We start from the raw sequence: 24,486 nt of genomic DNA, 5'->3' as shown, positions 1-24,486 counted from the left end.
CAGGTTCCACACTTTCTGAAACCTGGCCTGGATTCCTGGAGCCAGGTCCCAGGTGTCTCCTTGTTGTCGTTGGGTAGTAGTGAGGGACTGAGGCTCCTTTTTAAGGTTCTAGCTCGCTGTAAACTAACGAAGGGTAGTCCTGGATAAAATATCCTATGTGGGGATTTAGTTTAAGCAAGTACCAATGCCTTCTAAGAGTTTTCTTGATTAGGTGTTTGTTTGCACAATACGTAGTGATAAATTGTACCTTGTTCTCATGATCAGGTTTATCGATTTGTGTTAGAGTTTATGTCCTCGGTGTCAGTTGTGCTTTATTATGTGCTGCTTGAATACCTGCTTGTGAGTAGCCTCTGGCTTTGAATCTGGTAGAAAAGGTTTCACATTCTTCGTTGAAAAATGTTTGTTCTTGACAGTTTCTCCTGGCTCTGATGTACTCTCCTTTTGGGATGTTCCGAATTACTGGTTCATAGTGACAACTGGTGGCATATAATGTGGAATTGACTTCTGTCTCTTTTCGATATGTTTTGGTTTTGAGGTGCTCTCCTGATACATAGATTGTCAGATCCAGAAAGTTGATCTCTGTGTTGCTGTATACACCTGTACATTCTATGCCCACATTGTTATTGTTGATTTTCTGTCTGAAAGATTCCATTTCTTGTAGTGTGCCATTCCATATAAACAGAACGTCATCAATGTAACGAGTCCATTTTAGAACGTGTTCACTGTATGTCTCTGTGGTGTAAATCTGTAAATCTTCGAACATACCCATTAACAGGGTTGCTAGTGCTGGTGCATATTTTACACCCATGGCTACACCCCGTTTTTGTTTAAAAAAGGTGTTGTTGAAGGTAAAGATACTGTTGTCTAGTGTGACCATGAGCATCTCTTTGAGACGATTGGGAAATGTGATGCCATTTCCTCCTTGAAAGTGTAATCAATTGTGTCTAGGGCAAGGTCGTGTCCAATAGAAGTACATAGGGCCTTGACATCCCATGTTGCGAGATAGTAGGTTGGATGCCAATGAATACTTTCAATGATGTTTATTGCTGCCGTTGTGTCCTTAAAATATGCTTGTATCATCTTCACTTTAGGTCTTAGTACATTATCAATGTACTCTGATATAGATTCCGTAACCCAGCCTATTCCACTTAGTATGGGCCTTCCTTCTGGAATGATGGAGAATCGCTTGTGTATCTTTGGAAGGAAATAGATGGTTGGTAATACCGGTTTAGGAATGAACACAAACATTTTTTCATCATCTGTGATGAGGCCCTGTCGTTGCCATCCTTCTATCGAGTCCTTGAGGTCTTTTACAATTTTATTCTTGGGATTAGTTGCCAATACTTCATAACAATTTGGTGTGCCTAGGTGGTTGAGAGCCATTTTAATGTAGTCCAGGCGATTCATGATGAATATGTTTGCGCCTTTATCTGCTTCTTTTATAACAAGATCTCGGTTGTTCTTGAGTTTGTAAAGTGCAAGTTTTTCTTGTGGTGTGAGATTTTCCCGTTCTTTCAGCCTGCACGTTCTCCCTTGTTTATCTTGAATCTTGTGTAAATCTTTTGTTACTGTTTTATAGAAGGCATCAATCATATTGTCAGGAGGTAACTGTGGTAGGAATTTTGATGTAGGTTTGAGTTCTTTTTTGGTTAGACTGATAGGTGAGATTGTTAGTTCTTGCATTGTTTGGTAAATAGGAAAGTTTCAAAGTAACAATCTCACCTATCAGTCTAACAAAAAAGAACTCAAACCTACATCAAAATAAAACACATGCATTTCAATGGAAGGGGAGGCCCAGACAAGGCAGGGAATCATACTGAAACAATGCTATAAGCAGGGAACAAAGCCCCACTATACAAGTCTTTGATACCACTACATTCTCGCACATTAAGGCAGTGTTATCAGCAAGGGGAGCATGAAGTAATACATTTAGTGCAGCTGGATACACTCCTGAGAGGTTCACACATGGTCTGAGGCAGGCGAGCATGCTTACATTATGACAACTTTTCCTACGAAAGCAGGAGCCTAAACCACGCTTACCTATGCCAAAAGGAAAACACATCAGAAGCGAAAGATATAAAGGCGAGCATAGCTATACCCTAGGCGAAAGGCGTTCATTGCAAGGACATGCACAGTGAAGCCTAAAGCACACTGGCAAGAAACATGTATTCAAATGTGGCAGTTTGCAGTGTCTACTCAATATTGTAATACAGCATTGTGCTAGGGGAGTATGTGACATTTTCAATTCCAGATTTTTGCTCACGACTTTGACCACTGGCTGTCATCTCTGATTCTCTTCTGCTCCTGCACCATCCTCTGAGTGTTATGTTATGTTAATCATACTTATAAAGCACACTATCACCAGAGGTTTCTTGACACTGAGAAGATAAGCAAGACTATCAAACAAGACTAGAACAGAAGCCAGAACAGGACCTAAAACAAACATATTTTTAGAGCACGTCTGAACTCTAAGTGATTTGCTGTAGATCTTAACCAACATGGAATAGAGTTTCATAATGTTGCAGCTGCAATAGAGAATGCACGGCCACTGGTTCTCATTAATCTAAAATGAGGGACTCGAACAAGACATTTATCTTGAGAGCAGAAACACCTATCATGAACATAATGTGGACATTTGGATTGCAAATACTCTCCACCTTGCCCATAAAAAGCTTGATGCACAATGCAAAGTGATTTGAAGGTGACCTGTTTCTCAACGGGGAGCCAATGCAGTTGATGGAGGACCGGAGAGATATGGGACCCAAAAGGAGTGCCAGTAGCGACCCTGACTGCCAGATTTTGCAGAAGCTACAGGAGACGTATTACATTTTTTGGGCTGAGGAAGGTATGGTTAATTAAAATAGTCAGTTCTACTCATTACCATTGTCGCCACCGCCAGAGCATGTAATGCGTCTGGAAGGAAATGCAAAACTTTCTGCAGAATTTTAAGAGAAAAATAACCAGATTGGCAAACAGACTGATCTGTGCCTCCATTATCATCTGCACCAGCACTTAGCCTGAGGTTCTCCTCCTGGCTCCCCTCAGCACTTCCCTCCCGGACCCAGCTCCAGCACTTTTCCACTCCTCTTTCCCTTTCCATCCCCCTCCCCTGCACTTCTCCCAATGCACTTGCACAGCCGAAAGCCACCAGGCCTAGTAGGACCACGACTGCATATTGCTGTTTTTGCCATTGTTTTAATTTCCCCTGTTCCCTTCCCATTTAGCCTTGTGTCTAATACAATCCTGTTGTATAAAGCGCCTTACAAATGCTCAATAAAATAAAATAAACAAAAATGTGAGAGAAGATGCAATCTTTACCCCAAGAACCTTAACTACAGGAGCAGGAACAGGGAGTGGACAAAGTGTAGGGAGCCACAAGGCAGGAGACCACAGTGCAGCGACAGAAGGAGACCGAACCACAAGGATTTCCATCTTGTCTACGTTCAACTTCAGCCAATTGTCACCCATCCAACACCCAATGGCCTCCATGCAGCCCCTATACTGAGTCGAATGGCTAGAGTCCCTTTTATTAAGATGAACGATAATCTGTGTATCATCAGCATAGGAGTAACAGCGAATGCTGTGGGACTGGATGAGACTGACAGGAGGCTGAAAGTAAATACTAAACAGAATCGGAAATAAGGAGGACCCCGTAGGTACACATCAAGTGAGAGCTTCAGAGCAAGAACAAAAAGGAGCAAGAGTTCGAGTTAGAGTTCTGACAGATGGAAAAGATGAAAACCCTGTGAGAACTGGGCCAGAGAGACCTGCTGCGGGTAGGCAGCCCAATAAGGTGTGGGGATCGACAGTGTCGAAGGTGGCAGATAGATCGAACAGAATCAAGCCACCAACTGCACCTTGGTCTGCTATCCACAACAGGTCATCCACAGAAGGCACAAGGACACTCTCGGTACCACGGTCAGGCCTAAACCCAGACTGAAATTAATCAAAGAAATGAGAATTTTCAAGAAAGGAGCTCAGTAGAGGATAAATGAGAGTCTCCATGAGTTTCATAAGATCGGAAGGAAGGGAGATAGGACGAAAGTTGGCTGTGATTGTGGGGTCCAGAGACGGCTTCTTCAGTATAGGCACTAATAGTGCCTGTTTTAAAGCAGACAGAATCAAACTTTCAGCACAAGACATGCTCACTGCCTGGGCAACCCTGGGGGCCAGCTCTGGCATAATCTCCTTAAGCACCTTAAGTGGAATTGGGTTCAACTGAGATGCTGATTTTAATTTGGCAGTGGCAGTCAGAATGTCCTCAGAAGGAGAAGTGGGAAGCTGAGACCAAGAGTAGGAGCCAACACCTGACTGGTCTTAAGAGAGGAACTCGAGATTTGTTGCCCGATGTCTGACTTTGAATTAATAAAAAACCCTGTAAGCGAATCACGAAGAGCATGAGAGGGGACAACACTAGTTGATGAAATAGAATTAGAAGACATCGAGCGCATTAGAGAGAATAAATCTTTAGATGCATTTGTTATGTTATGTTATGTTATGTTAAAGGTACTTATATAGCGCACCATCACCAATGGAATTGGTCCCCAGGCACTCTGGCAGATCTGTAAACAGGAAGGACGAGTAGGGTTAGTCAGGAGGAGGGCAGAAGGAAAGTGGGAGAAGTGGTGTGCTGTTGGCATCTTCAACTCTGTATAACCAGAGTGCTGAGGTTATTTGCCATCTACAGCTCTGTTAGCTGTTTGTACTGTCTGTGTGATCAAATGCTATTTGCCATCTACAGCTCTGTTAGCTCTTTGTACTGTCTGTGCGATAAAATGCTATTTGTCATCTACAGCTCTGTTAGCTGTTTGTACTGTCTGTGCGATAAGATGCTATTTGTCATCTACAGCTCAGTTAGGTGTTTGTACTGTTTGTGTGATCAAATGCTATTTGCTATCTACAATTCTGTTAGCTGTTTGTACTGTCTGTGTGATAAGATGTTATATGCCATCTACAATTTTGTTAGCAGTTTATCGTAAAGACAGTACAATCAGCTATTTGTCATCTACAGCTCTGTTAGCTGTTTGTACTGTCTGTGCGATAAGATGCTTTTTGTCATCTACAGCTCTGTTGGCTGTTTGTACTGTCTGTGCGATAGGATGTTATTTGCCATCTACAGCTCTGTTAGCTGTTTGTACTGTCTGTGCGATAAAATGCTATTTGTCATCTACAGCTCTGTTGGCTGTTTGTACTGTCTGTGCGACAAGATGCTATTAGCCATCTACAGTTCTGTTAGCTGTTTGTAATGTCTGTGCGATAAGATGCTATTTGCCAGCTACAGCTCTGTTAGCTGTTTGTAATGTCTGTGCGATGGGATGTTATTTGCCATCTACAGCTCTGTTAGCTGCTAGTACTGTTTGTGCGATAAAATATGATTTGCCATCTACAGCTCTGTTAGCTGTTTGTACTGTCTGTGCGATCAAATGCTATTTGCCATCTACAGCTCTGTTAGCTGTTTGTACTGCCTGTGCGATAAAATACTATTTTCCATCTACAGCTCTGTTAGCTGTTTGTACTGTCTCTGCAATAAGATGCTATTTGCCATCTACAGTTTTGTTAGCTGTTTGTAATGTGTGTGCGATAGGATGTTATTTGCCATCTACAGCTCTGTTAGCTGTTTGTACTGTCTGTGCGATAAAATACTATTTGCCATCTACAGCTCTGCTAGCTGTTTGTACTGTCTCTGCGATAAGATGCTATTTGCCATCTACAGTTTTGTTAGCTGTTTGTAATGTCTGTGCGATAAGATGTTATTTGCCTTCTACAGCTCTGTTAGCTGTTTGTACTGTCTGTGCGATAAAATTCTATTTGAAATCTACAGCTCTGTTAGCTGTTTGTAATGTCTGTGTGATAAGATGCTATTTGCCATTTATAGCTCTGTTAGCTGTTTGTACTGCATTCTCCTCATCTCTACTCTTCCGTCGTGCGTTGCCTCAGCATACCCTCTCTCTTCTCCACCTCCACTCCTCTCTCTTCCATTTGTCTTTTCTCTGCTCTTCTCTTTCCTCTATGACCACTCCCTTCTTTCTGTCTCCTTCCCATATCCTTCATTCTTTCCCCTTCTCACCACCTCTTAACTCCTCTCTCTCCTGCAGCTCATATGCGCCTCTCGCTCCCCTCACTATCTCCTCCGCATCGCTCTCTCCCCTCTTCACCAATGCACTACACTGCTCTGCTCTACTCTGCACTCTGCCACCTTTCGTCCTGGCCATATCCCACTTATATAGGTCTGCGGTTTGGGGCCTGGAGGTTAATAAGCCGTTAGGGCATGTTTTCCATATGGTGGAAAGTAATGGGCCTTCATAGATGGAGAGGGTCGTTGTACTGCAGCCGTGTGATCTTGGACACAAGGATATTTATGTGGTTAAAATTCAGCAGCTGCCATTTCAAATTGTATGTTGCCTTACATAATTATGTAATAAAAACTGAAATATCTTTATTTTTATAAGTTGCTGTGGTCCATCTAAAGGGAGGTTCAATTTAAGAATGCATAACCCAATGGCAATAGTGTCGGCATTGGCTAGTTCTCTCACTGATTTCTATAGGCCCGATCTCTTATTAAGGTTCTTCATTATACATCTTAGGATAAGGTCGAATAACGCTTTTGGTACCCCCTCTATGTTCATCTTACTTAAAGCAGTAGTAGGGTCCAAGGGCACTCCCAAGTAGTTACTGAGTGAAGACATCTATTATGATAACAGGTCTCCTCTACATATGATATATGTTATGATATGTTATTTATAACGCGCTTAATACCCAGAGGTTTCTAAGCGCGGACCCAGGGATCGAACCTGTGTTGCTCCGTGTCCTCTTGCTTCCAAGGCGAGCACGTTGCCCCTGAGCTATCCTCCCGAGCTATAATAAATAATATAATCAGGCTGTTATATAGCGCCTAAAGCACTTATTGTCTTAGTCTTCCTGCTTCTATGCACTGCAATAATAGCTGTTGTTATTACCCAGTTCAATGGTACTCAGTTAATGGACCTCCAAAGTTATGAAGGCTGGGCCGGTCCTATCTCATGATTCAAAATTGTCAAGTGCCGGCTGGCTGAGCAGCAGAGGTGAGCGCTTAACCAGTGAGCTATCTTTCCTGGTGAATTATTGCTAACGGCTTCGTCTGTGGATGATCTGGCTCCACCCCCAGTCACAAACTACTGGGGACTGCGCTTCTCCTTGTCCATAATAGGGTAGGGTGTGAGGGACCTTTAACACAAGATGAACAAACCTGGGTAAGGAGGACTTCAATATATAAACGTAGCGTATAGAATAAAAGTGGTGCACCCTTTATACCCAGGCGTGTCTCGATATTATTACTCTGTCCTAATTTAGGTGTGTGCCTCGAAGCAGTCAGACAAGCTCTAACTCTGGGTTCAAATTCTTGGGCCAGACATGAGTCCACCATGAATTGGTGCCTTTCTTCAACGTGGGAGCCTTGGTAATGATTACCTGTGCTAGTCTGGCTGCCATGATGGCATAAGTATGGAATTCAGTGCTGTCCAACATGTACAACCCGTTATTAAGTTGTCCAAAGATTCACTCCCCTTAGCTCCTAGTACTGCCGAGAGTATAGTTCTCAACATATTTTAAAAGCAGCTTTGCTTTCATTGTTAGCGTGAGACGCAGTTTTCCTCAGATAATTAGTACCAAGTGGGTGTGGCTTTGTCCTCCAAGCCAATGGGGAGGTTCGGGGCGGGGGCATTGATGCCTGTGGGTTTTGTGCGCTCTGCAAATGTAAAAATAAACAAATTACCATGCAGTAATTCTGCCGCTCTGAGCCTCCTCAGCGCGGGAGGCTGCCAACTCCCCGCTGGGGAAAAAGGTAACCCTACCAAAAAAATCTGGATTGAAAGTGGATTGCTACTGGATTTTCCCAAACATTTAAATCCTCTTTAAATCCTCTTTAACTCCAGAAACTCCCATTGTACTCAGAGGATTGCTTTTGGCTTCTTTTTGGCTTCATGCACCCTGAAATATGTTAATTAGCAATCCTCAGTGGAATGCAATCCCAAAACAATCCAAGCAATCCAATCCCCAAACAATCCACTAAAAATCCAAAAACAATCCAATCCCCAAACAATCCACTAAAAATCCAAAAACAATCCAATCCCCAAACAATCCACTAACAATCCAAAAACAATCCAATCCCCAAACAATCCACTAAAAATCCAAAAACAATCCAATCCCCAAACAATCCACTAACAATCCAAAAACAATCCAATCCCCAAACAATCCACTAAAAATCCAAAAACAATCCAATCCCCAAACAATCCACTAAAAATCCAAAAGCAATCCAATCCCCAAACAATCCACTAAAAATCCAAAAGCAATCCAATCCCCAAACAATACACTAAAAATCCAAAAGCAATCCAATCCACAAGCAATCCAATCCACTAAAAATCCACTCCCCAAACAATCCTATAAAAATCCAAAAGCAATCCAATCCCCAAACAATCCACTAAAAATCCAAAAGCAATCCAATCCCCAAACAATCCACTAAAAATCCAAAAACAATCCAATCCCCAAACAATCCACTAAAAATCCAAAAGCAATCCAATCCTCAAACATCCAGCAAAAATCACAAAACAATGCAATCCCCAAACAATCCTATAAAAATCCAAAAGCAGTGCCATCCCTAAATAAATACAAAAGCAACGGATTACATCTGGTTTCCTTTTGGCTTAATGCACCCTCGTAGAGATCCAAAAGCAATGCAATGCAATCCCCAAATAAACCTTTTGAGATCCAAAAGCAATTAATGTAGTCACCAAATAATACTTTACAAATCAAAAAAACAAAGCAATCCCAAAAATATCCTTTAACAATATAGGCATTGTTTCGGTTTATGAGCTGGAAATAAATTTAGGAGTTTAACAGAAATAATGTTTACTATAATCCTGAAAAGAAACGCTTAAAAAACACATTTGGTGCACCTTGTTGAATTGGGCTTTAAAAGCCTCACTGTGGCTTAACTGCTGCCCATTTTAGAGAGTTGCATTTTGAATTGTTTAGAACTATAGTGATGACTTATTAGGTCAGTCATTTAGGTAAAATGGCCATGAAAGTCAAGACCATGTAATGGCATATTAACTATATTTAAAAAGAAGCAACATTTTTTTTCACCACTATATTTATTAAAAAGAGGCAGAGATTCAATCGGACACTGTGTACATAGCACAAAAACACGACTGTAGCAATCCAAAACATGGGTGCTTTACAATTAAAAAATGGGTGAGAGGACCCAGAACCAGTCCAGAAAGTCACACGAGTCTGGTGGGGCCCAGCCCAGGGACCAAGCGAGTCCGGTGGGGCCCAGCCCAGGGACCAAGCGAGTCCGGTGGGGGCCCAGCCCAGGGACCAAGCGAGTCCGGTGGGGGCCCAGCCCAGGGACCAAGCGAGTCCGGTGGGGGCCCAGCCCAGGGACCAAGCGAGTCCGGTGGGGGCCCAGCCCAGGGACCAAGCGAGTCCGGTGGGGGCCCAGCCCAGGGACCAAGCGAGTCTGGTGGGGGCCCAGCCCAGGGACCAAGCGAGTCCGGTGGGGGCCCAGCCCAGGGACCAAGCGAGTCCGGTGGGGGCCCAGCCCAGGGACCAAGCGAGTCCGGTGGGGCCCAGCCCAGGGTCCAAGCGAGTCCGGTGGGGCCCAGCCCAGGGTCCAAGCGAGTCCGGTGGGGCCCAGCCCAGGGTCCAAGCGAGTCCGGTGGGGCCCAGCCCAGGGTCCAAGCGAGTCCGGTGGGGCCCAGCCCAGGGTCCAAGCGAGTCCGGTGGGGCCCAGCCCAGGGTCCAAGCGAGTCCGGTGGGGCCCAGCCCAGGGTCCAAGCGAATCCGGTGGGGCCCAGCCCAGGGTCCAAGCGAGTCCGGTGGGGCCCAGCCCAGGGTCCAAGCGAGTCCGGTGGGGCCCAGCCCAGGGAGAGAGCAAGTGAGTCCGGTGGGGCCCAGCCCAGGGAGAGAGCAAGTGAGTCCGGTGGGGCCCAGCCCAGGGAGAGAGCAAGTGAGTCCGGTGGGGCCCAGCCCAGGGAGAGAGCAAGTGAGTCCGGTGGGGCCCAGCCCAGGGAGAGAGCAAGTGAGTCCGGTGGGGCCCAGCCCAGGGAGAGAGCAAGTGAGTCCGGTGGGGCCCAGCCCAGGGAGAGAGCAAGTGAGTCCGGTGGGGCCCAGCCCAGGGAGAGAGCAAGTGAGTCCGGTGGGGCCCAGCCCAGGGAGAGAGCAAGTGAGTCCGGTGGGGCCCAGCCCAGGGAGAGAGCAAGTGAGTCCGGTGGGGCCCAGCCCAGGGAGAGAGCAAGTGAGTCCGGTGGGGCCCAGCCCAGGGAGAGAGCAAGTGAGTCCGGTGGGGCCCAGCCCAGGGAGAGAGCAAGTGAGTCCGGTGGGGCCCAGCCCAGGGAGAGAGCAAGTGAGTCCGGTGGGGCCCAGCCCAGGGAGAGAGCAAGTGAGTCCGGTGGGGCCCAGCCCAGGGAGAGAGCAAGTGAGTGAGAGGGGACCTAGATCCCGGTCCAGGGAGTCATACAAGTATCCATGCCAAGGGCAAAGAGCAAGGGAATTGGGAACTACACTTGTGTCGAAAAGACGAGGTTTGGCTCCTTCTTCTTAATCCGGTAGTTCCCAATTTTGTTTTGGAGGGCTTTTCTGTACTCGGCTGCAGAGAGTAATGGAAAGCCAATTTCCCTGGATTTAACATGGATAAATTCTGAAATGCAAAAAAACATGTGTAAGAAGTTTGAAAAGAGCAAGCAAAGTACTTTTTGGTTGACACATGGCTGTGAGAAATAAAGCATAGACGATTTTTACTGTATTCCCTCTAATGTGCTTTAGTAATTCCATGTATGTACCTTGTATAGCGTCCTGTCGATGACGATCCAGTGTTAACCTCCCCTTTGCTGCCATCAGTTCTTCTTTTGTGAACAAAAGATCCAGCAGCTTATTCTGTAGGTAACGTGCTGGGTTGCCGGTCTGTGATTTTCTGGCAGTTACCACAATCTCCCTCAACTTCACTGGGTTCACCAACACATCTGCAAACCTGCATGTCCCATCTGTCACAAGGGGTATTTTTCTCTGTGTACACAAAAAATGAAAAATTACTACATTTCTCAAAGCTGTCAATCTGATCAAAGAATGGCAATTCCGTAGTTGTTTCCCATTTATTTGCATAATTGGTATATTGTGAAGAAATGACCAATGTCACGTTTCCCCCATGTACAGTGCATTGGTAAAGGAGCCATACAAGCAATGCCTACCTGGAGCTACATTTGGCTCCCAGGCCAACTAATGTCGATCACGTACACCTACGGGAATTTAACTACCTATGGGAATTTAACTATGTGCTTGCTTTTGGGAATTTAACTATGTGCTTGCTTTTATAACTATCTAAAAAATTAAAAATTAAATAAAAATTAGGACACCACTATATGACATTGGCAGCATAACGGGTCTTAAGTAATGGACATGTTACATGTGGGCATATAATGAGTGATGGACAATAACCGGTGAATACATGAGCCACAGTATTTCAGCTACCTTTTCTCACCCTTTTGACATTTGTCTAGAAGCCCTATGGCTTCATAGGAATGTTGGGGAGGAGGGTTTCAGATTTGGGTGGAGACACACAGAAGCCTACAACCAATAGCATTTGGATAGAGAAAGAAACATTTATTTATTTCATAGGGGCACAAACCAACTTTTATTTAACTCTAATGGCACTTACCTCTGATGCAGTTGCAGTTGATGGGCCAGGGTTGGGATTTGGATCGGGAAAAACTGTTTCTGTGGCTCCCGTCCGCCGCCTCTTTATCCACTGGAGGGCCAGTTCCAAGCAGTGCTCAACTGCTACCTGCTGGCGGGAATCCATTGTGTCCCAGTATGCTGAAATAATAGTACAAATATTATTACACATGTTAATACAGTACACATTTTAATGACAATTACCAAGATTGCAATGTAGTTACTCAAAGCACATACCGGTTAAGCTTTCCACCATATTGTCATCTTTGTCTATCGGGGGCCGATCAACCGTTTCCGTTGTCCCTGGTCCATAATCTCCAAATGATGATTCCATGCTCCCCCTCAAGACACTGCTCATGTCTTCCTGTTCAGTGTCTTGTTCACAATGGGCTATTCCTGCCCCATTTAAGCCCTGGTGCATTTCGAGTCTGCGTGGCCTTAGATGTGACTCTATTGGCCATGAAGCTTGGGGACTATATAGTGGTGGTGCCATGGTCTTACTGAGTTCATCTGGCTGTATACCCTGTGTAAATGGCGTGGAGTGGATAAGCCGTTGTTGTGGCTGGCTAGTGTGGTACAAGTATGGTTCACACCCCTGATTAGGTGTAGCCCATTGCCCTTTGGAAGCCGCCATATCCGGGAGAGGTAGAGGCAGTGGCGTATGGAGGCCTTGTTGCGACGATGTATTTGGGAAACCCCTGAATTGTGGAGGTGTAAATACCTCGGAATGTTCAACCCTCCCTGTGACTGCCCTTGGCGACAGTCTAATTTGCACCTCTGGAAACACTGGAGTAAGAGGATGTGCCATGAACATAGACACCTCTGCTAGCTTGGAAGGATGCAAATTCTTTTTGGCTAGAGCTTGTTTCTTTCCGCTTACTTCACTACTGTCACTCTGTGAAGGACCCTCTTTCCCACATCTTTTTTTTTTACTCGCTTCATTACTCTCATCCCTCATTTCTTGCAGTACAGTGTTCAAAACGACACTAGCTCCTCTCTTTCCTCCAGATAGTTTTTTTACATGTGCCTTTTCTTTGAGGTGGCATAAGAGGGCATCACCCGTCATGTTTCGGGGCACATTTTTTCGGATAAAAGTAATACAGGTTGATCGTTCTGAAAAATAAAATTATATATAAAATGATAGCAACTTCTAGTACTGCAAACAGCACTCACAACACACGCCCGACACAAACACCTGCAACCACTGAACAGCCCTGGCACGACAATCCAGTGCCCACTTCCAAACCAACATAGAAAACAGTTTGTCCTAGTTCCACATGCATCAACAGAAAAGCACAAACTCTATACTTAACCGCCTTCCCTTACTAACCAACCCCCTAACTCCTCTATGTAGAGCCAATTGAGCACGTGGGGACTGTAATAATGGTGCCGGTGCGCTACACAAATGAAACATTCTTCTATGATTAACAAATCCCCTTTGCGTTATTGAAATACACCTTGAGAAGCTACGAGAGATTTAGATGGCTGACATAGTATCAACTAGTGACTCACAACAACTTACCACCAGACAATACAATTGTTCCTGAGTAATCCTTTTTCCGAATCACATCGTTTCCGTCGTGGTCCAGTTCTACAGTATCAAAAAAGGCACGAATGCGCCCCCCGCCATCTCCACGCAAGTCGTCAGTGATGAACTCCACGTCTTCTTTTCCCAAGCACTGAACGGTATCGTCAGATTCAAAGTGCACCACAAAAAAAGAGTCATCTGAGCACCAAGATTGGGCCATCTTATTAAATTTCCTAGTGGTCTGAAAGACACCCAAATGTTAAATACCCAATGCAAGGCATAAATTATTCCACTAAATTTGAAAACCGATGTTTCATTTCAACTAGTCGCAATATAAACTTTATGGAAAATGGCAACTAGTAATGCATGCTATGTGAGCAAAGCGGTTTATCGGGCCAGTAGAGTGGATGCAGGGGATTGAGTAGCACATGTTCATTTTCCCAGAAAAGGGGTGATTGAGATTGGGCATTAGTTTACCAGAATTAATATTTTATTTATATCGCACTCATACACAAAGTGTGTCAGAGTGCGTAATGGCAAGGGAGGAGTGGAACAAAAACAACAATCTTACTAGGCCCAGTGACATTGGGAACGCGCAAGTGCATGTGAGAGGGGAAGGGGAAAAGTGCATGGAGGGGGCAGGGGGTGGGAAGCGCGGAGCACAGTAGAAAAAGATAAATAGAAAATAAATAAAGACAACAAACAGTGGTAGTGCAGCCAGCAAGTGCCAAGTGCTGGGTTAAGGCAGCAGACAGGGTAGGTCTGATAAGTGCATGAAGAAAAAGGGAGAGGGGGCAACTGTGGGTGGGTGGCAGGGTGGGCAGTCACTTCCCACCTAAGTTACCTTGGAACTTAGGAGATATTACTTGTCACGTCCAAAGAATAAACAGTTTCACAGAACACTCTAAAAGTTGTTGGAATGAAAATATGTTATAGTACAAATACTGCCATATGTTTGGATACAGGCTGAATAAAAATGTACTCAAAAAGCCAAATCTGGAATATACTATTAATTTTTGCACAGCTATCCTTTACATTTTGCGGACCAAAAACCTCCTATCTACTGTTGGTGACTGGACACCTATTGTAGTTTCTCATCACAGCCACACACTTTGTATATATGCACTCTATTCAGAGCATCACTCTCTCCCCACGTTTCATCTACACTGGATTCTCTCCCCTTCTCTCTCTGGCGCCCTCGCATGCATCCCCTCTTGTCATGTCACTCACGATTTCTCACTCTACTCACATGATATGATAATTTCTTTATAGCACGCCTATACACAATGTGTTACAAATCGCTTCGAGGCAAGGGAGAATACAATGACACTCTTACAGGCCATGAACAGTAAGAGTTTACTCAGCCTGACGACATGTCAGATAGTGCAAAAGCTACGACATACATAAGGAAGGGAGGGGGAGAGTGGGAAGGAAACGATACAGTGGGCTAGTCAAGCATAGGCATAGTCTAGTGTACATCATTGCAGTGGGCAGCACAGTGGGCTAGTCAAGCATAGGCTAGTGTACATCAATGCAGTGGGCAGCACAGTGGGCTAGTCAAACATAGGCATGCTTATCTTATAGAGTAATTTAGTTGCTCTGCCAATAAGATAAGAAGCGTGGGTGGGTAGGCTAACACAGTTTGACTGGTAGGGCAGAAACAGTTTGGCAGGTAGGCTATTGCGAAATACTACCAGTGGTAGAGACACAGTTAGTTCTATGTTGGTACTGGTACAATGGCTATATTATATATGTGAGAGAAGGAGTGACGTTGAATTTAGCGTGCTGGGAGCAAACCTATATCAAGTGGGTGTACAGGCTGGGGTGGCGGTAACAAACCATAACATAGGCGGGTGAAAAGCCACTGGCTATTGTTGGTATGTATCCAGAACGTGAGGCGGGGCAAGACTGGATTCCGGCGTTATTCTGTAATTCAACCGGACATAGCTGCTTGGCCAGAAATGGTGCTGCGTGTCCATTGACAGGTGTAGGTGTCGTAGCCAGAGAGAATATGACAGATTGCGGGTAGTGGCAAGAGGAGCCTTAGCACTAGCAGGACGGAGGGGCCGCAAAGGGTAGCGTGGGGACAACATAAGTAGAAAATTAGAGCAGCAATCGCATGTGTAACACACAGGAGGGGTGGCAGAGCCCAAAAATAAAAAACTATGAATACAGGTAGGGCAGCAAAGAACTGCTTGTTCGGTATGTGTGAGCAGAACAGCCTGCATACACACACAAGCAGGGAGAGACACTTAACACAGCACGGCAGGGCCACAACAAGCTGCATCAGATCGCAACACAGGAGGAAGAAGGCTGCGAGCCAGCCAGTGCCTAGACTCCGAAACATCTGCATGGAATGTCCAGTTCAGGCACTGCAGACTCCAAGGCTTGGGAAAAGGCCATCGGATGAAACAGCAGCACACTGGGCATCGGAGGGGTGGGGGGGAATGGCACACTGGGCATTGGAGGGGTGGGGGGGAATGGCAGCACAGGGTAACGGTGGGGGGCTAGCTGCACAGGGTAACGGAGGGGGTGGGGGGGCATTGCAGTAGAGGGTAACGGCGGGCTGGGGGGGCTAGCAGCACCAGGGTAACGGTGGGGGGCTAGCACACGGGGGATCGGAGGGGCTGGGGGGCTAGCTGCACAGGGTAACGGAGGGGGTGGGGGGATAGTAGCACACTGGGCATCGGAGGGGTGGGGGGAATGGCACACTGGGCATTGGAGGGGTGGGGGGAATGGCAGTACAGGGTAACGGAGGGGGTGGGGGGGCATTGCAGCAGAGGGTAACGGCGGGCTGGGGGGGGCTAGCAGTACAGGGTAACGGAGGGGGTGGGGGGGCCTAGCAGTACAGGGTAACGGAGGGGGTGGGGGGGCATTGCAGCAGAGGGTAACGGCGGGCTGGGGGGGGCTAGCAGTACAGGGTAACGGAGGGGGTGGGGGGGCTAGCAGTACAGGGTAACGGAGGGGGTGGGGGGGCATTGCAGTACAGGGTAACGGAGGGGGTGGGGGGATAGTAGCACACTGGGCATCGGAGGGGTGGGGGGGAATGGCAGCACAGGGTAACGGTGGGGGGCTAGCTGCACAGGGTAACGGAGGGGGTGGGGGGATAGTAGCACACGGGGGATCGGAGGGGCTGGGGGGGCTAGCTGCACAGGGTAACGGAGGGGGTGGGGGGCCTAGCAGTACAGGGTAACGGAGGGGGTGGGGGGGCCTAGCAGTACAGGGTAACGGAGGGGGTGGGGGGGCATTGCAGTAGAGGGTAACGGAGGGGGTGGGGGGGCATTGCAGTAGAGGGTAACGGCGGGCTGGGGGGGGCTAGCAGTACAGGGTAACGGAGGGGGTGGGGGGGCCTAGCAGTACAGGGTAACGGAGGGGGTGGGGGGCATTGCAGTACAGGGTAACGGAGGGGGTGGGGGGGCATTGCAGTACAGGGTAACGGAGGGGGTGGGGGGGCATTGCAGTAGAGGATAACGGCGGGCTGGGGGGGCTAGCAGCACAGGGTAACGGTGGGGGGCTAGCACACGGGGGATCGGAGGGGCTGGGGGGGCTAGCTGCACAGGGTAACGGAGGGGGTGGGGGGATAGTAGCACACTGGGCATCGGAGGGGTGGGGGGGAATGGCAGTACAGGGTAACAGAGGGGGTGGGGGGGCCTAGCAGTACAGGGTAACGGAGGGGGTGGGGGGGCATTGCAGCACAGGGTAACGGGGGGTGGGGGGGGGAATTAGCACACATGCAATAATGGCATGTTGGGTGGGGGGGGGTTAGGGAACCTGCCTGTTATTGGCTGGCGAGCATTTTCCCGAAATGCGAATGAAACGCGAATGTTGGGCGTAATGGGCATTTAAAGCAAACAGCTGCTGCTAGACGTCGGGATCGCGGTGCACGGCGGTTTCTGAATAAGGTATTGGCCGGGATCGGGTGGCTGACCTGGGGTGGGGCCGGAACATAGCTCGGGGCAGCGCGCCGAAACGCGATCTGGCGGAATCGAATGCAATAATGGGGTATGGTGGCCTGGGGGGGGGAATTATAATTTTATGCGTGGCAGCAGGATTGATCATGCACCGCCCAGCACGCTCCCAAGCCAGAAGCCAGTTACCACGGCAACGCGTGCCCTTCGCCATATTTGAAAATATATTTTGGGGCAGAATCGCCATATTTGAAAATATATTTTCGGGCATCACACGCGGTCAACGCTGATCGCGTGCGCGCAATACCGCACAATGTGAACAGCAATAAGGACTGGCACAGAATGCAGGGCGCAGCGCGGCCCGAATTGCATGCGCCTGGCGTCGCTCGATCCCCACACGGATTTAAAATATAATTAAGCACGACGTGACAAAAAATACAAAATAAAGCTGCGAAGTGCTTACCTTCTATCAGCGTGATCTCGCAATCCCTCCAAACAGTTTTGCAAGTCCGATTGTGTTGAAAAGTGCCCATATATATCCCAAAGACCATACCCCCCACAAAGCAAGTCCATGATATAGACAGAGAGGACAGACTGGGTTGGGGAAGGAATGCTGGGAAATGATAGACAGAGAGGAAAGACTGGGTAGGAAAAGCAAAGCAGGGACAGAATAGGCAGAAAGGAAAGACTTGATTGAAAGGAAACCAATGTAGCCCAAAAGTTTAGCCCATGTCGTTTTTTATAACTGTGCTTGGAGAAAAAAAATTGTTGTTGAAATATACATACTTGTCAACATTCTGTGACCGAAAAGATGTAGGATTTTTCAAGTTTCAAAAACATTATTTAGCATAATGACATCACAGGAAATTACAAAACATATATTATTAGCACCACTGGAGCATTCGAAAATGCTAACCCATCAAACAGCACAACATGGAAAGATGCTCAAATGTTTAAAATGTATAATTGTGAATGGTAAATTAACACCAAATTCAATTACCTAACTTCACAGAAAATAATCACACTGAGCTGGTAGGCAATGTTTGACACTGCTCTGTAACAGCAGCCTGGGCAGTACATATTTATTCCAGCAGTGCAGGTTGAACAACATGGAGACTGATACCCTCCTCAGTCTGATAGGCAGATACTGTGTATGTTGGTACGCTCTGCCACTGAATTAAAATCTGGTGCTGTGTCCCCATGTGCACCCAGGCCCCCGCCTGCAGCCTTGCGCCCAATCCTTTCCCCTTCCCCTCCCTCCGCCCGCCTCCCGGCCCTCCCTCCACCCGTGATTGGCCACTCGGGCCTAGACTCTTGGAGGCATGCACTAAATTTTAGCTTGCGTCACATCTAGACAGGATTATGAATGTTAGCATGTACCACACTTAGATGGAACTCTCAATTTCAGCTTGCGTCACATAACAGGATTGTTAATGTTAGCATGTACCACACTTAGATGGAAATCTTGACTCTAGTCTGCGCCGCACCGAGACAGGATTATGAATGCTAGCATGCGCCACACTTAGATGAAACTGTGAATGATGACAAGTGCAACACCCGAATGGAATCATGATCACTAGCCCTCCTCACATCTAGACAGAATTTTGAAATTAGCAAGCGCCACACACTCAGAAGGAATAGTGAATGATAGCAAGCATCACACCTAGACACAATTGCAAGGACAGAAAGGCCAACTAACCAATCCACTAACGATCTCATCTCTCTGCATACTGTAAAACACCCCAAGCCCAGCCAACGGACCCACCGGGCTGAGGCTGCCAACAGCAAATCACTGCTCTCTTGCACTTTTCCAGCTTATTCCCACTAACTCACCCCCCCTCTCCCTTTTTCAGAGCCGCCAGGGGACCACTCCGGTGGTGATAGTGCGCGGTATAAATATCCTTTAACATTAACATTAACTTGCCTCCACTGGTGGTTCACCTAAGGTCTGTCCCAGCAAGAGTGCAGGGCAGAGTCATGTAGCCATGCATGCCAACCCTCCCGATTTAGGCGGGAGACTCCCGATTTTTTTCATTAAAAACAGTACAATTAGTAACTGTCTGCCGCCTAAAATAACAATATCCCCAATGCATTCCTTTGGGGAAAATCTGTGGACGGTAGGACTGTTTCAAAAACAGTAGCCTACTGCCTAAATCAATAGGGTTGGCAAGTATGAATATATTGTGCAAAACTAAGAAAAAAACGAGCCTATTAGTTTAACTGGCAAAGACAAACTTTAGCTGCAAACATGGACTGTAAATCTCTTTATGAAGTATGTGCAGGCAGAGTGCAGGGCTGTGCGAAGATATTGTATTGTTTATTTATATAGCACCTATACACAGAAAAGTGTTTCCAAGCGCTCAAGGAGGGTGGGCACAAGGGGGAATACCAACAGCCAGCTAGGGCCCTTGCAATACTGAGACGATAATAGTCTGCACAGGCAGAGCAAGAGACTAGAGGCAACCTGCAAGGAGTTTTCACATATCCATCCCCAATGCTGCCTATATTTTAGTTTACATGTTTTACTTGTTTACAGCTGCAACATACTTGCCGATAAAATGACATCTGGGAATCGAAAGAAACGTGGTCCATATGGAAAAGAACTGGTAGGCATATTATTTCTTTTCTGCTTGCTTTACTTACATCTGCTTAAGAAATGTTAATTATTTAAGAGTACCATCCATAGTATTTATTGTTTGGGGGTAGAGACAGTAGGCTATTCAGGCTGCCCTCGGCCACCTCCTCTCCATCTCTCATCACCTAACTGCCATTCAAGATTGGTGTGATCGTATCTCTCCAGTGGCTCCCAGTGGATACAAGGATTACATTCAAAACCCTTGACCTTGTCCACAAGGCTTTCTGGGGCCTGGGTCCAAAATACTTTCAGCTATCCCTCCTCAAATACCTCCCCTCTCAGGCTCTTCGCTCCGCTACCTCTCTGTCCCTCAGGGACAGTCGGTTTTCAAAGAAACGAGCTGGGGATAGATCTCTGTCTTCGTCTGGTACCTCCCTCTGGAACATCCTCCCTGCCACTCTGAATTAATAAACGAAATAAATACAATTGTAAATGTGGGTACATATATAGGGAGTTTTAATAAAAAATTTTGCCAGAAGTGTGCTTCTTTTAAATAGTCACACACTCCTTTTCTTTTCACATGTATTGGTCATATCATTAAAGTTCAATTACATTTTCTTTCATATACAGAGAACAACATTCATAGATGTCAACCAAAGCACATCTTGCGCGAATGACTTTGAACCCAATTCAAAAAGGACCAGAATAACAGAATCAGCAACTACAGAAGAAAGCCATTCATGTAAAATACAGCCATCATCTTGCGAGGAAGCAATTGGGACTTTTAGTTCCTGTTCAGATTCTGAATCTTTTACTTCACAATTAAATAGTGATGATGGTGGCATATCATCAAATTATGAGGGACATTGCACACCAGAGGATTTTGTGGCTATTCCGGCCACAGGGATTGATGTTGACGATGAACTCTTTGAAAAAGTCCTTATGGAATCCAAGTTACGAAATTGTGATGTGCTTGTAGATGATTGTGAAGATGACAACTTATTTAGTGAGCAAGGAGAGATTTTGGATGATATTGATTTCCCTGAAGGAGAAACCACTGAAATTGACGGCATCCCTCAGGAAATTCCTCCAGGGACTGAACACATTCACTCTGGTACAACCACATCACTCGGGGCTGCTGTTTTGATGATTTGTTGTCTACTAATTAAGTTTAAGTTACCAGATGAGGCAATTTCAGATATTCTAACAGTAATCGGGATGCTTCTTCCTCAAGGTCACTGCATGATCAAATCTTTGTACCACCTTAGACTTTTTTTTAAGGATTTGGCTAACAATCTGATACCAACAGTTCACTATTATTGTTCTTCATGTTATACCCCAGTTAAAAAGAGTACTCAACAATGTACTAGTCACGTTTGTGGGAAAAACCTGACCGAACCTGGTGCTATGTCCTATTTTGTTCAGCTATCAATTATTGCACAGTTGCAAAGTCTGTGGAAAAGAAATGATTTTTCAGATTATGTTAGAACACATCGATTTAAACATTACTCAGAAAACATAGGAAATATTAGCGATATTTATGACGGGCTGCTCTACAAAGAGATGTATAAAAAAGGTATTCTAAGTGACAAGAATAATTTGTCATTCTCAATGAATACAGACGGGGTACCAATTTTCAAGTCTTCAAATGTAAGCATGTGGCCTGTTTATATGTTAATAAATGAGCTGCCAATAGCCATGAGGAAAAAAAGACATAATATATTGCTCTATGGGATATGGATATCCCCGGGCAAGCCTCCAATGTGGTCATTTCTGCAACCTTTGTATGAGGAACTTGCGTTGCTCGAAAAAGGTTATGAATTTCATGACGAAAATGGACCTTTTGTTTCAAGGTGTGCCCTGTTAACATGCACATGTGACTTGCCAGCAAGGGCTTTAGTTTATAACTGTGTACAATTTAATGGGTACTACAGCTGTTGGCATTGTCTACAAAAAGGGAAGCGTTATAAGTTTCAGAATGGAGGCTCATCACACATATTTCCTTATGATGAAAATGATCCTAAAGGGAACCAAACAATGAGAACCAAAACAACTATGAGTATAGACATTGAGTCAGCTATTGGTAAAATACAAACTGGTGATGCAAATCACGTAGTAAGGGGCCACAAGGGTCCATTTTGGTTTTTGTACTTACAATATACAGACGCAAGAAATAGCTGTGTCATTGATTATATGCACGGAGTGTGTTTGGGTGTCATGAATCTCTTGCTGCGAAATTGGTTCTCAAAAGAGAACAAGGACAACTACTTTTCCTTTTTTGATAAAAAAGAATATGTCAGCAATGCTCTAAAAAAGATTAAGCCAACACTGTTTGTCACACGGGTTCCACGTACAATCGAAGACCTTGTACATTGGAAAGCATCAGAGTTCAGAAACTTTCTATTGTACTGGGGTGTACCAATATTAAAAAAGGTACTAACCGAATCTTATTTTGTACATTTCTGTTTACTATCACGAGGTATTTATCAGCTGTCAAAAGAGAGCATTAGTGAGCAGGATTTATCTGATGCTGAAAGATGTTTAATCACATTTGTTGAACTCTACGAACAGTTGTATGGTGAAAGAGGAATGACTCTTAACCTTCACAATCTGATCCATCTGACAGACTGCGTACGTTTTACAGGCCCGCTGTATATCAATAATTGTTTTATTTTTGAAGATTTGAATGGCTTTCTGTTAAAAAATATTCATGCCAAACAAGGTGTTGACATGCAAATTTTGCATGTAATTGGGCTTTGGAAGGTGACACCTTTGCTGTTTGAAGTGCACAAAAAACAACTATCAGATGAAGTGATAGACCTGTATCATAGTGCAATCAATTGTACTAGATTACCAGACAAAAGTAAAGAAATTGATATGGGAATATGTGCGCTGGGGAAAATTGTTTGGAAACAATTGCCGGAAGAGCATTACAAGCTACTGCAAAACATGTATGGTTTAAAGGAAACTACAGTGAAGTGCTTCCTAAGAGTAAATATGTACAAAAGGGGTTTTTATGTTTATGGATCAGAGTACTGCAGATTGAAAAAGAGACAGCAGAGTGCTGTATCCTATAGAAAGGGAAACCAGCTTGCATTGGGAATTGCAGTTTGCTTTTTACAGTTCGGAGTGGATTCAGCAATATATAATGTTGCCTTGATCGAGAATTTCAAAATGATTGGTAGCATTGGACAGTTGTGGACTGTAGAAAAGGGTGACCTGGTTGATGCTGTGCCAATGAGTGCCATAACTAATGCCTGCAACCTGGTGCAAGTAGAGAGTGAAACATATATCATTGCACCACCAAATCGATATGACCTAGATTAAGAAGCAGAAGATTCTTTTAATTGGCTAAGGAAATCGCGGTAGCAGTAATAGCGTTGCCGCCGCATGTAAGGGTTACCGCCAAACTCGTGATGAGGCAGAAAGTGCTGTCACCATTACTTCATTGTGTATTCTACTACTGACAGCTTTTTTACATGAAAATGAGGAGTAAAAAAACTGCTTTAAGAAGAACTGTGCTATTAATGTATCTAAGTACCCAGGATGTTAAGTAAAAGAAATGTTTACATCTGCCAAATATGTTTTATGAAAAGAAAATTACAAATATTAAATAAAAAGAACTGTAACTGTTATATGAGATTTGTATGGTCTTATGTTTTAAATCAAAACATCCTTTCAAATTTAATGCATACCAATTTTAGTCTGACTACATACTATTTGATTATTATTGAATTTATTAAGTGCAGACCAAGCTTCGAGAAACAGCAGAGCGCTTTACAGGGGTATACAACAATACAGATGCATAACAGAGCAGTTTTCAGAAATAACAGTAGAACAGATACGCAGCTGGGTGTGGTATATAGAGGGGCACAGAGGAGGAGTACAGCTGTACCTGGTGGCAGGCAGGAGATAGGCGGCCACCCGGTACAGCGAGCCAGGTGGCGCGATGGGAGGTATGGCCGAGGTGTTAGCCATTCCTTCTACCCATTGCTGCAAATTGGTATACCCTGAATGTTAGCGACTAGGCATTATCTACTGGAGAAATTAGTTAAGTGCAGTTGGACTTGTAATTTGCACCAATAAAATGCAAAATGAATAAAACCTAATCTCTGCGAAATGTTTAATCAGATTAAAATGCTAAATAACGGCTACCAGCGTCGAAACTAGTTTGACATTATGTTGCCAACATTTAAATGCAGTAAAAATGTGTGCCTATGTTACTGGATTGTTTTTACAGAGATACAAGTTGGAAAAAATCAACAATACATCTTACAATGTATACTTGCTTGTAAAATAATCCAAAACAAATGCAGTAAAAAATGTGTAGTGTTGCTGGATTGGTTTTATTGAGAAACAAGTTAAAAAAAAAAAAGAAAATCCACCACTTTAATAGCAAGCAATCCTTGCTTCAAAAAATCCAAAATAAATCCTGTAAAAATGCTGCCTGCCAATTTGTGTTAGTGGATTGTTTTTACTGAGAAACAAGTCAGTAAAACTCCTAAATAAATCCTGTAGAAATGCCTGCCTGCCAATTAGTGTTAGTGGATTGTTTTTAACTGAGAAACAAGTCAGTAAAACTCCAAAATAAATCCAATAGAAATGCCTTCCTGCCAATTAGTGTTAGTGGATTGTTTTTACTGAGAAACAAGTCAGTAAAACTCCAAAATAAATCCAGTAGAAATGCCTGCCTGCCAATTAGTGTTAGTGGATTGTTTTTACTGAGAAACAAGTCAATAAAAATCCAAAATAAATCCTCCAACCCAAGA

At 45.0% G+C, this 24,486-nt stretch overlaps 1 protein-coding gene across 1 annotated transcript in view; it reads left to right on the top strand.

Annotated features, from left to right (window-relative positions):
- Nucleotides 1-23,352, top strand: part of LOC138471657 (uncharacterized) — a 219,405-nt gene extending 196,053 nt beyond the window's left edge. Inside the window, exons 2-3 of the mRNA XM_069609386.1 lie at nucleotides 19,679-19,748; nucleotides 20,348-23,352. Of these exons, the coding sequence (XP_069465487.1) occupies nucleotides 19,701-19,748; nucleotides 20,348-23,044 (2,745 nt within the window). The 5' untranslated portion in view covers nucleotides 19,679-19,700 and the 3' untranslated portion in view covers nucleotides 23,045-23,352. The remainder of the gene's footprint in view (nucleotides 1-19,678; nucleotides 19,749-20,347) is intronic.
- The last annotated feature ends 1,134 nt before the right edge of the window (nucleotides 23,353-24,486 follow it).

This window comes from Ambystoma mexicanum, chromosome 8 (genome assembly GCF_040938575.1).
Source record: "Ambystoma mexicanum isolate Mex_15411 chromosome 8, UKY_AmexF1_1, whole genome shotgun sequence".
Taxonomy (NCBI): Eukaryota; Metazoa; Chordata; class Amphibia; order Caudata; family Ambystomatidae; genus Ambystoma; species Ambystoma mexicanum.
The sequence above is the reverse complement of the archived record's forward strand: the minus strand, read 5'-3'. Positions and strand labels throughout refer to the sequence as shown.